Source organism: Hippoglossus stenolepis, chromosome 12 (genome assembly GCF_022539355.2).
Source record: "Hippoglossus stenolepis isolate QCI-W04-F060 chromosome 12, HSTE1.2, whole genome shotgun sequence".
Taxonomy (NCBI): Eukaryota; Metazoa; Chordata; class Actinopteri; order Pleuronectiformes; family Pleuronectidae; genus Hippoglossus; species Hippoglossus stenolepis.
The window spans coordinates 9,722,738-9,737,510 of NC_061494.1; the positions used below are offsets into that span (position 1 = coordinate 9,722,738).

General features: G+C 44.1%; 1 protein-coding gene across 1 annotated transcript in view; it reads left to right on the forward strand.

The window, feature by feature from the left end:
- The window catches only part of tacc2 (transforming, acidic coiled-coil containing protein 2), a 53,380-nt gene that overhangs the window by 21,706 nt on the left and 16,901 nt on the right, over positions 1-14,773 (forward strand). The window contains exon 6 of the mRNA XM_047342346.1: positions 3,742-4,038. Within this exon, the coding sequence (XP_047198302.1) occupies positions 3,742-4,038 (297 nt within the window). The remainder of the gene's footprint in view (positions 1-3,741; positions 4,039-14,773) is intronic.

Below are 14,773 nucleotides of genomic sequence, written 5' to 3' on the forward strand. Positions count from 1 at the left end.
GCTCAGTCAGAGTCTGGATAAAAAAAAGCCCTTTTTACTTCTTCTGACCAAAATCTGAGGTTTCTAACATTTAAACATGAACACGTTCACACGGAGACTGGTCATTTGTGGTTGAGTGGTTTTCCAGCCGGCAACTAGACATTAAAATGATTTGTAGAAGACCTTTATTAATGTTTCTACTACACTGATCCAAACAGAGACATTTTATTGCATCTAACTCACGCGTTGTGTGTGGGCAGATCACACATTGCGATGCCCGAACGCACATAAATGGATTTCCATGTGCACGGAGCCCACTTGGTGGCTTTGTTTGCCTTTCAGACACCTCGGGGGGCGTCTGGTTGGCTGTTGTTGTCTGCGGTGGCTTAACAGTCTCAGACTGGACGAATGAAAAGGCGTCGCACACATAGGTACTACTCGATGTGATGGCAGTGAACCCTTTATGCTATTAAAACTCCTGACTTGGTTAAATACACACAGTAAAGCAGTTCAGCCGACATGTGGAGATTCAGTATTTATTCAAGCATTTTAACAGCTCTAGCTGGACTCTCTTTCCATGTAAGTCACTGTTTTACTGAAAAGCTTCATCACCAGCCTCGACAGTGTTCATTGTGTATATAAGGATGTGCTCATGAAAGTACAGTGAGTCTCTCGTGCCGGTTGTTGCAGGCCCAGGAGCCATCCCCACATGCCAGAGTAGCACTTGCCACCTGTCAGTCACAACATTTGTCCCATCACTGCTGTCGGGACAAGGTTTGCTCAGAGGAGGAGTGACGCTGCTATTTCCACTATAGGTTTCATCAATGGATAGAGTTACACTTGCGTATATGTGTGGCAGAGACAGAAATGTGACTGCATGGTCAATGTGGAGGTGTGTGTGTGTGTGTGTGTGTGTGTGTGTGTGTGTTATTTTCCCCGCCCCCCCAGAGGCAGTCCTAGCTGTCAGTCCTGCTCAGTCTGTGCGGCTTTGTGAACTGAAGCCTGTAGTGGGAGGAATTTGGGCAGGCACTCAGCCCCACTGAAGTCATTTGCACAGAGCAGACAGAGTGGAACAAAAGCCAGAGTTCAGAGGAAGACTGGAGCATGTGCCGGGAGTGAGTGTGTGTTTATGACAGAGTCGGTGAGGAGTTACAGACAGAGGGCAGGAGGACTGGGACGAACAGTTATTACCGGCCTCTGGTGTTTTGGATCGGAGTCATTCCCATCACTTACTGAATTTACCTACTGAAGTCGTGTGATGGTTTCCTCTATGGCTGGAATCTGGGTGAGTTGGTGAGAAGTAGCTGCCCCCATTTTCCCTCTGTGCATGTGTGTGTGTGTCTACAGTAGGAGTTTGTGGTTAAGTCCCTCCAGGTGGATGCAGCAGATGGTCTGTAGGTAACAGTGCTAATAACATTCTGCCGGCGCTGACCTCACCAGATGGGCAGAGGGGGGGACAGGAGGTGGAAAAGAAAGAACAAAGTTGCGAAATAAACGGTTGTATGCTAAAGAAAAATCTAACAGGTTATAGCATGTTGTGCTCCCCTCCCCTACATGATTGACAGTTGCCGAGATCGTCCCTCAAAGGAAATGAATATTTACTGTCTTGAGAGTTTTTTCAGGAATCCTGTTGGTATGTTAGACTTTTAAAATTAGGATGTTAATAAATAGATGACTTTAAGCCTAGCAGGAACTGGGCCACTGACTGGTTTGATGTATGACAGATGGTATAAACACGCCATGAAACTTTTCTGGAAATTTTACACTTGATACAAAACAAAACATCTTTTGCAATCTTATTTTTGCTTCTTATGGAACGTTAGGGAATGATGGTGACTCTTGAGCTTGGTATGCAGGATATTTCTCATCCGTGTTGTTGGAGTAAAAAATGAAGTAGGATGTGCTTTAGCCCACATTGGACTGTAAATAGACTAGTTGCCATGGCGATTGTAGTTTCATATGTTTCGCCCGTGCGAGTCAAGCAGATTTCTTGTCATTCATTCAACCACTGGTCTTTAAATGATGATTTGATCAGAGTAGTGGACGGTGGAAACAAATTAGTGGGTTATTTATGATGTCTGTGTTTGTAATATACACAGTCAGTGTGTCCCTGAGTGTGCAGAACACGCACAGTGTGTGGGTCAGTGTGTGTAGGAACAGTATGAGCAAGCTGCTGGCTTCATGACAGACATGGTCCTCCCATCATTGCGGCATTTACAGAAAAAACGCTTTGCTCAGGACCTTCAGCTAGTTTTGTTTACAGCTTTGTTTATCATTTAACACCCGACTGTCTTTTTCTCATCCAGCTGTTTCCTGTAGATTGCATGTGTTCGGCTTGAACACAGTTCAGGACATGTCCCTTTTGTTTGCTTAACACTCAGTCAATAAAGTGGAAGTTGGAGAATCAGGTTTTGTTATCTTGACTTTATGGTGATTTTTATGCGTCTTGTCTTGTCAGATCCTGATTAGCTTTTTCAAGATGTGCTCACGAGTTACCCTGCACACCGCTCAGTTACCAACAGTGAACGAGGGAATTGGGCAGCCTGCAGGCATTGATTACGACAGTGGAGCTATGCTGACATGAAGAGATGTGTTGCTGAAAAAGAGCACATGTGCACCCTCTGACTTGTTGCACTCATTCCTTTATGGTAATAAAGACCTCTGCTAGTACATACACATCATATCTGGCAGCAGCTGTTAATCTGAGTGGGCCAGCTGACATTATCTCCACATAAAAGCAACCGAACCAGTAAATACTCCACACGTCCTCGGTGTCCAGGGGGATATTACTTTCTACTCTCTGCTGCTTGCTTCTGTTCTGCTTTGACTGCAGCAGTGAGTTTTGGTCTATGTTGTGACTTGTTTCTATTTCCAGGTGGCATGTGCAAAGTTAGCCACAGATGCTTACGACATGTAGCTCTGAAACTGCAGGGTAAAACACACTTTAAAACTTTTACATATATGTTATTATAGCATGTTTCCTCTTCATGCAACCATCCTGCATCAATTAAAAAATCTGTACCCTCATAATGGGATGATAGGAACCAGGCCCCCGTTAAACTCTAACTTGTAACGCCCTGTAGAAAAGCACACGCCCTCATTAAAGGTTATTAAACTCTGACTTTACTCGAGAACAGAGTTTCAGTTTCAGTCTGAAATGAGCTGGTTGGAAAGTGCAGCTCAGCAGACAGTTGATGCTCCATCACTGTGAATGGGCTTTAGTTTTTTCCCAGAGCTAATTGTTGACGCTCTGTTCTGCAGAAAAGGCTGCTGGGGGGGTATTTTTAGAGCTAAACAGAAGGCATGCCCCAAGTGGGTAACAGCTGCACGGGGCGTCCGCCGCAATGCCTGTCAGATTAGACTATCCCTCCTGATAAGACCAGCCCAGATCTGTGCCAAATCCACTCCACCAATGATGACGGACAGTGATACCTACGGACGGGCTTCTTCAATGCTGAGGACGAGTGGAGCAAAGAAGGGAAACATGGGCTGTCACGTAGAGGGATTGATGAGTGGAGTTGCACCTTCAGTTTCATGTAATTTAAACGTCAAAGCTTCCTTTGGCTGGATGAAGTGAGCATTTAGTTTTTTCAAGTCACTGCTGGTTTAGGGGCAGAGCAGAGTGTGTTGTCTTACTCTTATCTGAGGTAAGTTTCCTTCATGGGAAACAAGAGTTTGTCCACCGAGTTCTTTCCAAATAACCGTACTCGGCCGCCTTATTTCAGTCTGTGTGTTGATGTTTTTGCGCTCCCTCCCCTGCAGGCCCACCCTCGCTGAGCAGGCACAGAGAAGTGGCAGTCCCCCTGCCTCTCCCCTGCCTCCTACTTCCCCCTTCCTGCCTGAGCCCCCTCCTCACCTCCACGACAGCGCGGAGTTCCCCACTCCTCCTCCCACACCCCCGGAGAGACACACACCTGAAGTAACCCCACCTGCATCCCCCAGCCTTCCTCCTCCTCTCCTTCCTCCTGCAGCCCCTGCATCCCCTCCTGCACCTCCTGCTCCTGCTCCTGAGTTTGAGGACCCCTGCCCTGCTTCTGCACCCTACCACCAACACTTAAGGTAAGCACATGAGCTCCGCCTACCTGTCACTGGTCCCGAACCTGTTCTGTTCTCATTTCATCATCATGCTTGTCACGTTAAAAAAGGTGATGCGACTGAGTGAGTGGTTTCTTGCGTGCCTCTGCTCTGCTTTAGTGGTAAGTCCAGTATAGATTTGTCCTGGGCTGACACTAGTCCTTTTAGCCTCCTTGACAACAAGTAGCCACGTCTTTATCCCTTCAAGTCCAGTTCATAGTCAAATTAACACATTAAGTCGACATCTGGTTCACTCATTTACCTGATACGTTTTAATTCTTACAGCTCCAGACATTTGGGGGAAATGTGCTCATTATCTTGCCGGTGGTTACATGAGAAAACTGATACCACTACTCCCACAGCTACGTGGTAAATGTGTAGCTGGGGTGGGCAGGTGGTTAACTTGGCTTTGCATAAAGAGCGGGGAAGGAGTTACCCTGGCTCTGTCCAAAGCTAATAAAGATCTGTGTATCTGCACCCTTCATATTTCTTTAAATGTTGAATAATTCCTAGAAAGCAGCAGTGAAATCCAGATTTATTACCCCAGTCACAAAATTACAGTATAGTATTGCTCTATGTGTCTACCACATGATTTCAAGGGAAATAGGATTTGCCAATTTATGAACTTAGTGGTCATGGAAACTCTAATGTAATGTGTATGTATAATTGTGGCTTTCTAATAGTTGATATAACAAATGCAGAAGGAACAAATGTTTTTTGTGGCGCACTTTAGCCCCATGGATTTTCTATCATAACCACTTGGCGTATTATGACTGCTTGTGCATCATGGCACACGGCTCCATTTCATTCATAACTTGCATGCTGATTATATTTAAATGCTTGTCATTATTTTGCTATAAGTACTTAAAACACTAAACATTCTTTGCAGGGTGTTTGGTCCTCGCTGTTTATTTATTTTCACAGACTTGATTTTGTAGGAGGGTATGACTCAGCCACATTCACAATGCAGTGTTGTGTACAACCAGCAGAGGGCGCAGAGTCTAGTGCTCATGTTGTAGTGCTGGCCTGTGTCTGCACTCTGTGGTCTGAATGCTGCAGTCACCTGGTGTTTATAAATGAATGAACACTGGGAGACACACCAGCTCTCATGTATCTATACATCAGCATTTAATCAGAAAAGACTGTATTATTTTCTGTGTAAAATGATATACATATATATAAATATTAGCTATTAACTCGATGCTGTTTGGCTTCTAACCTCCTCTCGTGCTCAGAGAAGACCAGAACCAGAAAGAGGGCTTGGAGAACGTAGTGTTGTTATATTATTTATGACATCTGAGAGGAAAGCAGTGGAGAGAAGAGGGGTACCAGCATAGTAACATGGGCTGAATGTTCTGATTGGATGTCACACATTGTTTGCCTGCAGAAATACAGAGGTGCAACAAAGCCAACATATGTGCAGGTAAAGACTATACTTCCAATAAAGTGCATTAGTTTGAGTATGAAAGTCATAATGCAGAGAAAACTGATATTTACTGGTAACTAAGTGATAATGTATAAGCCCATATAAGACTAAACACCTCCCTCTGCTGTCAGACATTTATTATCTTGCTCAAAGGCACTTAGGGATGGTAAAAAGCTCTTGAATCTGACTCCTGCAATTGAAACTCTGTCTTCTTCATCATTGAAGTCAATTCAAAAACAAAACATTGTTTATGTGCCTTTTCCTGAGGGATTTTTAAAGAGTTGTATCATGAGTAATAATTACATCTCTCTGTGGAAAAAAAAAAAAGTCTTCCTTCCTTTTTTGAATATTTAACTATTCAAAAGAGTTAACCCACCAGTGACACACATTTGTTGACAAATTGAGGCTGATATAGAGCACTGCATTTTACAAGCTGCAATTATTTGACCTTTAGCTGTGACAGGCGTTCTCAGCATTAACTTATCTGATCACAGTGCTCGTCTGCAAACGAGATAGTGGGCTGATGGATGTCTGAGCTTTTTATTTCATTGGCTCTTTTTGAGATGTCACACTGAAGTGCCCTGATCCCTCCACCGGCTGATTGTGGTCATTTTCTTATAAATCTCTTTTGTATTATTCTTATAATAATACAAAAGAGAAAGAATTCGTCTGAATTTTGTAGACATGATTGTTTACGGGCGGCACGGTGTTACAGTGGCGCTGTTGCATCACAGCAAGAGGGTACCCGGTTTGAATCCCAGCTTGTTTGTGGAGTTTGCATGTTCTTAATGTGTCTGGCGTGGGTTTACTCCCGCTTCCTCTCACAGTCCACACACATGCAGATTGGTTAATAGGAGACTCTAATTTGACCATATATGTAAATGTGAATGTGAGTGGTGGTTTGTTTGTGTATGTTGGCTCTGCAATACTGTCCAGCGTGTACCCCCATCTGCTGCCCTATGTCAGCTGCTCCCTCCCCCCCCATGACCCTCAAAGGATAAGAGGTATAGAAAATGGATGCATGGATTGTTTATGCAGCTTTTTCTAAGCTTCAGGTTCTTAACCTGCCTGATCAGCAGCTGCTCAGCTGGATGATCAGAGGAGCAGATCAGCACAGATATCCAAAACCAGGATTCCCCAAAACATGTTTTTAAGACTTACGGAGCTGCTTTACTGTGTTTTCTATATTCTGCTTATTGTATAGTATTTCCAGCCTTTACTATAGCAGAGCATATTTACACTTAGCAGCAACAACCTGTCTTACAAATTAGGCGTTAGGCGCCCACTTTGTTGTAAATGTGTGATCACTGATGTGGTAAGAGCGATTTCATGGTTTACAACAGAGTCAGTTTTCTATTTATTTTAATTTCTAACTTTCAGAAGAATGAATTTGAGCCTGTACCAGATTGAGCCTGTACCAGCCTGCACACTTTCACTTGAACTGCTTTGAGAATTAAAACCCAAATTTCACTACGGCACTTCTAAAGATGCTTTTGGTGATAATCCGTCAACATCTTCTGTCAGTATTTGAAAGTAAGGCTTGATAAATCTGTAACTAACAGCAGCTCTATATGAACTCTTAACTCTATGTTTTATTTAGCGCAGCTAAAACCCATTTAACAGACACAAAGATATTATGAGTTTTCTTCTAAGTAAAAAGTAATAGGAGTCTTGCAGGCTACATTTTGGAGGATGGCAGTGACCCTGATTCTTCTTGAGTGCCATTATGAATCTTTCAGAAAACCCTGCCACAGCCATAATTTCCAGTGCCTGAGTTTGCTGAATTTTTTATTTCTTCATGTTCTTCAGGCTGCAGTTGAAACTGCGCGGCGAGGCCAGACTCTCAGCAGCAAAGAGAGGATGTTGATGCTGCTCATTCAATAGAATAGGAACTTGTGATCGGCACACACTGAACAAGCTCTGCTGCCCTACATACGTCTGTGAACTGGTTTGGGGTCTGCACAGCAGCAGTAATCAATATGTGTGCTTTAGCAGGGGTCTGTGTTGGGAGTTGTGAGTGGGCAGCATTTTTTACTTGTCCCCCCGGGCTATGAAATGTCGAACAACAGGCTCATCTGAGACTAGAGATACATCGATATTCTTTGCGAACATCTGTTAATGGACTTCATGTTTACATGCAAACAGTGACCCCTTTGCAATGTGGTGTTAGGTTGGATTGAGCACTGGTTAGTGTGTATTATGATGTGCAGTGGAACTACATACCGTTGTCTTTTCAGCCCAAGTGCGACACCTGATTCCCACTGCTGCAGGTTGAAGTTTCTATTGTTGGGAGCCCTCGTTTTCCTCGCATTCCCATGAGCGAACAATAGATTTATAGCTCTCATATTTCCACCATGCAGCGAGTCGTTTTCCCACTGCTCCTGGACGATCAATGGGAAATTTGTAGAACCTGTTCCTGCTCCTATTTCCATCCCACAGGACACATTCTCTGCGTATGACACACAGATAACCGTGTCATCAAAAAAATTGGAACAGAATATCATTATTGCTCTCCCTATATTTGATGCAGTTTAAGATTTGGTGAAAGTGCCTGTGAAATAGATGTTTTTTAAATTTCTTATTGGCTGAAGAAAATCTTAAAATATGTCATCTTTCTTTTTGTTGATGCTGTATTGGCTGTTTGGTTTATAGTGATTCTGAGTCACTGCTGGAGCGGCTTGAATGAAATCTAATATAATAGGGTCAGAGTTGAATAATGCACATACATACTAGTTTCCCAGAATCTATTGTTTACCTCAGGCATAACTCTGGTTGGCCACGCGGAGTCGTGGAGGCTCCCATTGTTAGAAAAGGAGGCAAAAAAAGATGATATTTTCTCTATGCATCATGCAGGGTAAGAGAGGGGGATCCTGGGAGGACAAAGGCGATGTCGAGAGATGAGTTACTGTGGAAGAGAGGAAGAAGGGGGACTGACGGAGTAAAGGGAAAGCCCTTGTTATGTGGTTTCGGGGGTCTGCTATTGTTTGGCTCCCCTGCATAATCGAGGTAGTCGAGAAAAAAAAAAAGCTGCTTGTCTTTTTAAAGGCACAGGAGGCTGCTGTCAGGGGAGAGAGTGGAGGAGAGAGGGGGAGGAGGCAGTGAGAGCAGCAACAACACAGCTCAGCGATATCAGAGACCAAACACAGAGGAGGCACCTCGCACACTCACACAGAGAAAACAGGATTATCGTTTCGCCCCATCTGCTGTGGATGATTTTCCTCTCGACAGTTTTGCTCTTGGAGATTTTGTTTTCCTCCTGGTGCTGCATCATTTGAACCTCCAGATGAGACGCAGGAATATTCCCAGTGTGTAGAGGAGCAGAGGTTTGAGGGATGCTGTGCGTGGAGTGAGGAGCCCTGAATCACCCACGGCTCTCCTCCTGATGCGAGCTCATCCTCTGCACTGCAGCACAGTCAGCTCGGCCGGGGCTCTCCTCCTCTTGCACAGGCTGCCTCCTCTGCAAGGATCGGAGTGAGAGGCGAGAGGAGAGGGGGAGCAGGTGAATGTGGAGGGTGGCTGGAGAGCTGGAGCAGGCAGGGGGGACAGGGGGCCGAGCTAGCTAAGGATGGGAGCCAACGAGTCTATGGAGCAAGGACTGACCCCCTGTCCCTCTCAAGAACACATGTGAGTTTGACTTAAACTGCATTCATGCTCAGTGTTCTGTCTGGAAATGGGCAGACTGAGGCAATCGAGCTAATTAAGAAACTATCAATTATGAAAAATTACTTAAGCTGCTCCAGCGGCTTCTGCGTTGCTCTAGCATGTAATGATTTATTTACTCATGGCTTTACATTGGCTACCCATGCAACATAAATGTTATTTGTGGGTCCAGACTGATTTATTAGGCATCATGCACTCACGTGCAGAATTAAGTCTTTCACACATTTCTGTCTCTGGGACATTATGTTTTGCTACCGCCTTCGGTTTTTGATCCCTTTTTGCTTTCTTTCTGCAAAATATCAGCAAACCCCATCACACTCTGAAATCCACTGTGAGCGACTGAGCGCGTCATCATGTTGTTGTTTTCTTTTGTGATGTAAATAAGGATGAGAGAATCGGAGCACGTGCACAGGCACAAATGCATCAGTCCTTCTCGACTACAGGTACTACACGTACGGATGAGATGTAACAGAGCATCGGGAAGCCTGTGGGAACGAGAATGAGGCAATGAGTACAGTAGGTGCCGCTGGGAGGCTGGTGGGGTGATGTTTTGTTCTGTATGAAGCAGGAAGCGGCTGGTGCACTGGGAGCAGGAGCTGGTGACGGTGTTGAAATAGAACACGCTGTGTGGGGGCAGAAGAAGATAAGTCAGGACTGTCAGTGGAAGACAGAATGAGAGAGAGAGAGAGTTCGAGAGGGAAGGCGATGGAGCAAGAGTGCTCCACTTTGCTGTGTTTTATTTATATCGCAGACACACTGCTGCACAGGGGAAGAGGGACCAGGGGAGGAAGACGAGAGGGATGAGGGGAATGGGATAAATGTGTGTGTGCTGTGTGTAACGCAGAAATGAATGATTTATAGCATTTTTCCTGTCAGAGCTCGACTAAACTCAGAGCTCGGTGGACTGAAAGTGCAGCAGGGAGGTAGATTTTGTAGCTTTTTTTCTCCCACAGGTGAACAGAATAGTTCCCGCCATCCCAACCATAACTAACAAAGCTTTCACTCCCTCAGTTGTGTAACACTGTCAACACTACTCATGGTGTATGTAAAGCCTTCACACATTGAAGCACTGCAGGGCTCTGATGTGGAACTGCTGAGTCTTAAGTAATGGACCAAAAGTCTGTTTACGCTGAAGGGAGTTTTTATCCTTTTCATTTTCATTTCATCTTTGGTTTTAATGGGTCTATTGGGGGATAATATTCATAGTAATGTTTTCATTATTTGATCACCTGAAACTAAGAGTTGTTTTATTTTGTGACTTGAGAATCAGATCGGTGTCTCTTCCACTGAGTGTCTCATATGTTCCGAGGCCGTGGTGATTTTTAAAAGCAGCAATGTGAAAACAAAAACCACTTCACCATTCTAGCCCAGTAACAAAATCCTGACAGAACAAGCTGGAGCTCACTTCTCTCACTGAACAAGAAAAGTGGGGGTGGGATATAAGAGGAAAAGTAAAGTAGATGTTAAAGATGTTAAGATGTGTTGAAATTGTTAGAAAACTTGTGACTGTTGTTGTGAGTTAACAAAAAGAAGAAAAAGTGAAACTTGATTATCACTATTTATTATTATTTATTTCATTATTTCTAAAAATTAAACATGTTTTAAGATGCTCAATTAAAAAAAGCTTTTTAAGTATTACATTTTTTACTTGGCATGAGAAAGGATCATTTATTTTTTCATTATAGCCCTTATTTGTAATCCCTCCACCTCAATGTGAAAACTGACAGAAATAAATATTATTGTGTCATAGTTTGTTGTTTAGTTGATAACACTACACATACTAATGTTCAGGATCTTTTCTTTGAGGAAATGTTCTTGATCTGCACAATTTCATTTAAATACCACTGTCCTATATCCTAAGGGGAGGGTGAGGTGAGGGTGCAGTTGGTTGTAATATGTAATAATTATATGTAACATGTAATACTCCCTTTCGGCTCTGACTCACAGACCTGACCTGACCTGTTGTTGTTTAATGTGCCATCTGCTTGCAGTCAAAGTCTCAGATTAGGCTCGATGAGGTATTACTCTTGGAGATTATCTAAATCTGTCAGTGGCTTCTTTGTTTTGGAACTGGATGAGTGGGTTTCTTGGACAAAGGGATACCAGACTCCTGAGGGGATGATCCAAAACACTTTTGTACCAGGTTCTCTTTATGACCTGCAGAAAGTGCAGAGTGATTCTCCATAAGATTTCATTTCCTGAGATTGAAGAATCAGACAGAGCTGCTTTGTGCTCTGTGTCCCATTAAAAACAGCCTCTGCAGATTGCTCCCTGCTCACTGCACCACATCTGTGTAGAAACTGGGGAGGCTCTTGTAAAAAGATAATAGGCTGATGTGGAGCTTCACAGCCTGTACAGTGGTTATGATGTAATACTTCATAACCAGACACATTCATCAGGGGATAACAGCACAGGAGCTCCCCCTGTTGGTCTCTTCATCTCAGCCTTAGACCATAGACTGCACAGCGTAATAAAGAACAAACGCAGATACAATACAGAACAAAACAGACATTTACCCTCATACAAAGACATTTAATTATGGTAAGCATGTGACACAGCACACTTCTTGCTGAAGAAAACCTTTCCCTGGTTCTTTAATTCCCCAAATTGCAAACAGTAAATCACAAATCAACCTGTGCTCCAAAGCAGATGTGGGAGACATGATTGCTGCATCACGAGAAGATTAAAAAAGAGGTTGATGATTTGTGGAGATAATGCAGGAGGTGACGGAGAAAGCGAGGGATGTAAAGGTGGAGGAAGGGAGGAATAGAAAGAGAGAGATGAGCGTGGGTGTCCAGACAGAGAAGGGTGTTTAAAGGTGTTTGACAGGCACGAGACGGTGGAGGGAGCTGTTTGCGGCAGATAATCCATTGGGGCTAATCACACAGCTGCTTGCAGACCGGGAGCCAGCCGCCATTTATCCATCGCTTCTCCGTCTCTTTCCATCAATCATCATCAGTTGCCTCCTCCTCCCCCATCTTCCCTTTGTGCTGACATCATTTTTTTTATGCAAAACACAAATGCTCATTAATAATCACAACATCTTCTGTTTTGGAAGAATATGGAGGCTTTAAATTGACAGACAGGAGGTGTTGGGTTTACGTGTGGTGTCAGTGTAGCCCAGTTTCTCCTACTTCCCCGGGGCTTGGCGATGGCTCTCCCTCCAGCTCTGTGAAAGCTGTCGAGACAGGTGGAGTTGGATTTGGAAGCAGAGACACGTCTGGCTGTCTGAAATGCAGCGCCTCCCCTGCCTCACGCTGCACAGACTCTGTCTCCAGGCAGTCGTCTCAGCATCTGAGAGGCTCCTATCGCTTACTGCTGCTCTCTTTGTTTCTATTCAACCTCATACCCCGACTGCTCATCCGTGGTCACGCAGCATTTCCTCTTTCTGTGTTTTGTCTGCTGTTTGGTAACATAAGAGCTGCAGAAGATGCGACTGTGTTAACACAGACGGCAGATTCATTTATGATTTTAGTCGTTTGAAAGCTAAATAAAGATGATTGATTCTGGGAGGTTTAGAAGAAACCAGCTCGGGTGATGTGAGCAGAGTGATGCTGGTGCAGCAGCACTTCGCGTCATAAATGTGCAATGTGCAGATCCTGGCTGGTTATAAGCCTCAGTTGTGTGTGTGTGTGTGTGTGTGTGTGTGTGTGTGTTGGACCGTGTGCATCCTGGACCGTGTGCATCCTGGACCGTGTGCATCCAGCCACTCTGCTCTCGTTTTTTCTGCCAACGTGGAACATATGGCAGCGACAGCCTCCAGTTGCCATAGCAACACAGTGTTTGCAGTTGCATGAAAAATGGCCTCTGCATGGAGAGAAACTGAGCACGTTTTTTCTTTCTTTTTACTGTTTTCAGTTTTCTTACCATCTATCCATAACAGCATCATTTTTTCCCCCATATATTACATTTTGTGTGCTGGAATCTTTTTTGTTTGTTGGATAAAGCATTAGGGTCCTGTTTTTGGAGTAGTCTGCTTCACTGCCTGTCTTAAATAATCTGAGAGTATATGATCCTGGTTCCCAGTGACCGATCCAGATGGATCCCCAGACAGACTCATCTCATCCTGCTGGGACACACCGGGCCCTCGAAGAGATTATAGCTCTGGCTCCCTTCTCAGCCATGTGCTGTTTCATCTCACATCACAGCACCATGAAAACACTGTGTGTGTGTGTGTGTGGGGAGGTGTTTTCAAAGCTGAGGAAATATATAAAAATGAAATAAACAGGTACAATTTATTATTGTAGCCCTTGCTGGAGCCCTAACATGCTGTCCAAGGTTTTTGTGTAGCCTGATGAGTTGTGTAGATTTGACAGTGGAGTATGTTGCTGTGCAAGGAGACTTTGTACTCCTGCCATATTGTTGGCGTAGAAGAACCTCCCTCTCTGCTGTGATATGGCCCCAGGGATAGAGGACATATTGACCATGACAGCAAAAACATTTACTACCAGCCTCATCTATAAACATTAAAGTCTCAGCTTTGGAATTTCGTTGCATCGGCCGTATCAGCTGTATTGATAACTAGCTGGTGTTTCAAGCCCCCATGTCTCTCACACTTTACTGGCTTTTATTTGAACCATATTTTGTGCGTATGGTGTGTGGGGATGTGATGAAAGAGCCCCACAAGATGCTGACTGGCCTCAGCAATGCCTTCAGGTGAGCCTCTATTGATTGAATCAATACATTGTGGACACATGAGTTGTCATTTAACTGCAATAACCTACAATAATGGCAGCGCTACCTCGAGGGATTGGGTTTCTCCTCACCATTTTTATCGTTCATTGTAAAAGACTAATTTCATGGTGCTGTCCAAGAATATGTTGGAGAAGCCATCTTCTCCACCTGCACACAGTAATATCTTTTTAGGTATAAGCAGATATCAAAAGATATGTTTTTTCTTTTAAAAGTTAAAATCTGAGCTTGTCTTCTGCATTGATTAAGACAGTGGTTCCCAAACTAGGTGAAAAGCTAAAAATACTTGTAACATTTCAAATAGAACCATGCAAGTAATCATCAGCCTTCTGAGCAACATGTTCTCTGGTATATGGCTATTTTGGGCTGAAAAGTTTGACCCCTGGAATAAGAAATGTGTCCATTTTCTTAATTTTCTAATATATAAGGAGACTAAAGTAGAAATAATGAGACAGGACATAATATTGTATATGAAATGTAGTGGTGTTATATGTAATGAGTTAGCTGGTTGTCAGCAGACTGCCTTCCCTGTATGGATACAGCAGAGTGGCTCAGAGGCAAGAGAGGAAGAGAGAGAGGTAGAGGGAGGTACAGTAAGGTTTGGCTAGAGAGAGAAAGAGAGAGTGAGGCAGGGAGAGTTGTATGCAGGCGGTGGGCTTCTGCAGCCAGTCTCATTTAGTCTCATCTCCTACTGGGGAGGAGTGGAGACGTGCTGATATGGACACATAAAGAATCGTACAGGGAAAGGACTGTCGATAGGAAACAAAGAGAGCTGCTAATTAGACTATAGAGAAAGGTAGAAAGAAGAAAGAGGCTGCGTTCATTCCGGTGGTCTTAGTCATCATCTGAGGACGAGTCAGTGGGCGTCTACCTGTGTGTCAGGCAGGAGCATTGTGGTGCGGAGAGGGGTAGCCAGCCCGGTAGCCATGGCAGTGAGTGCGT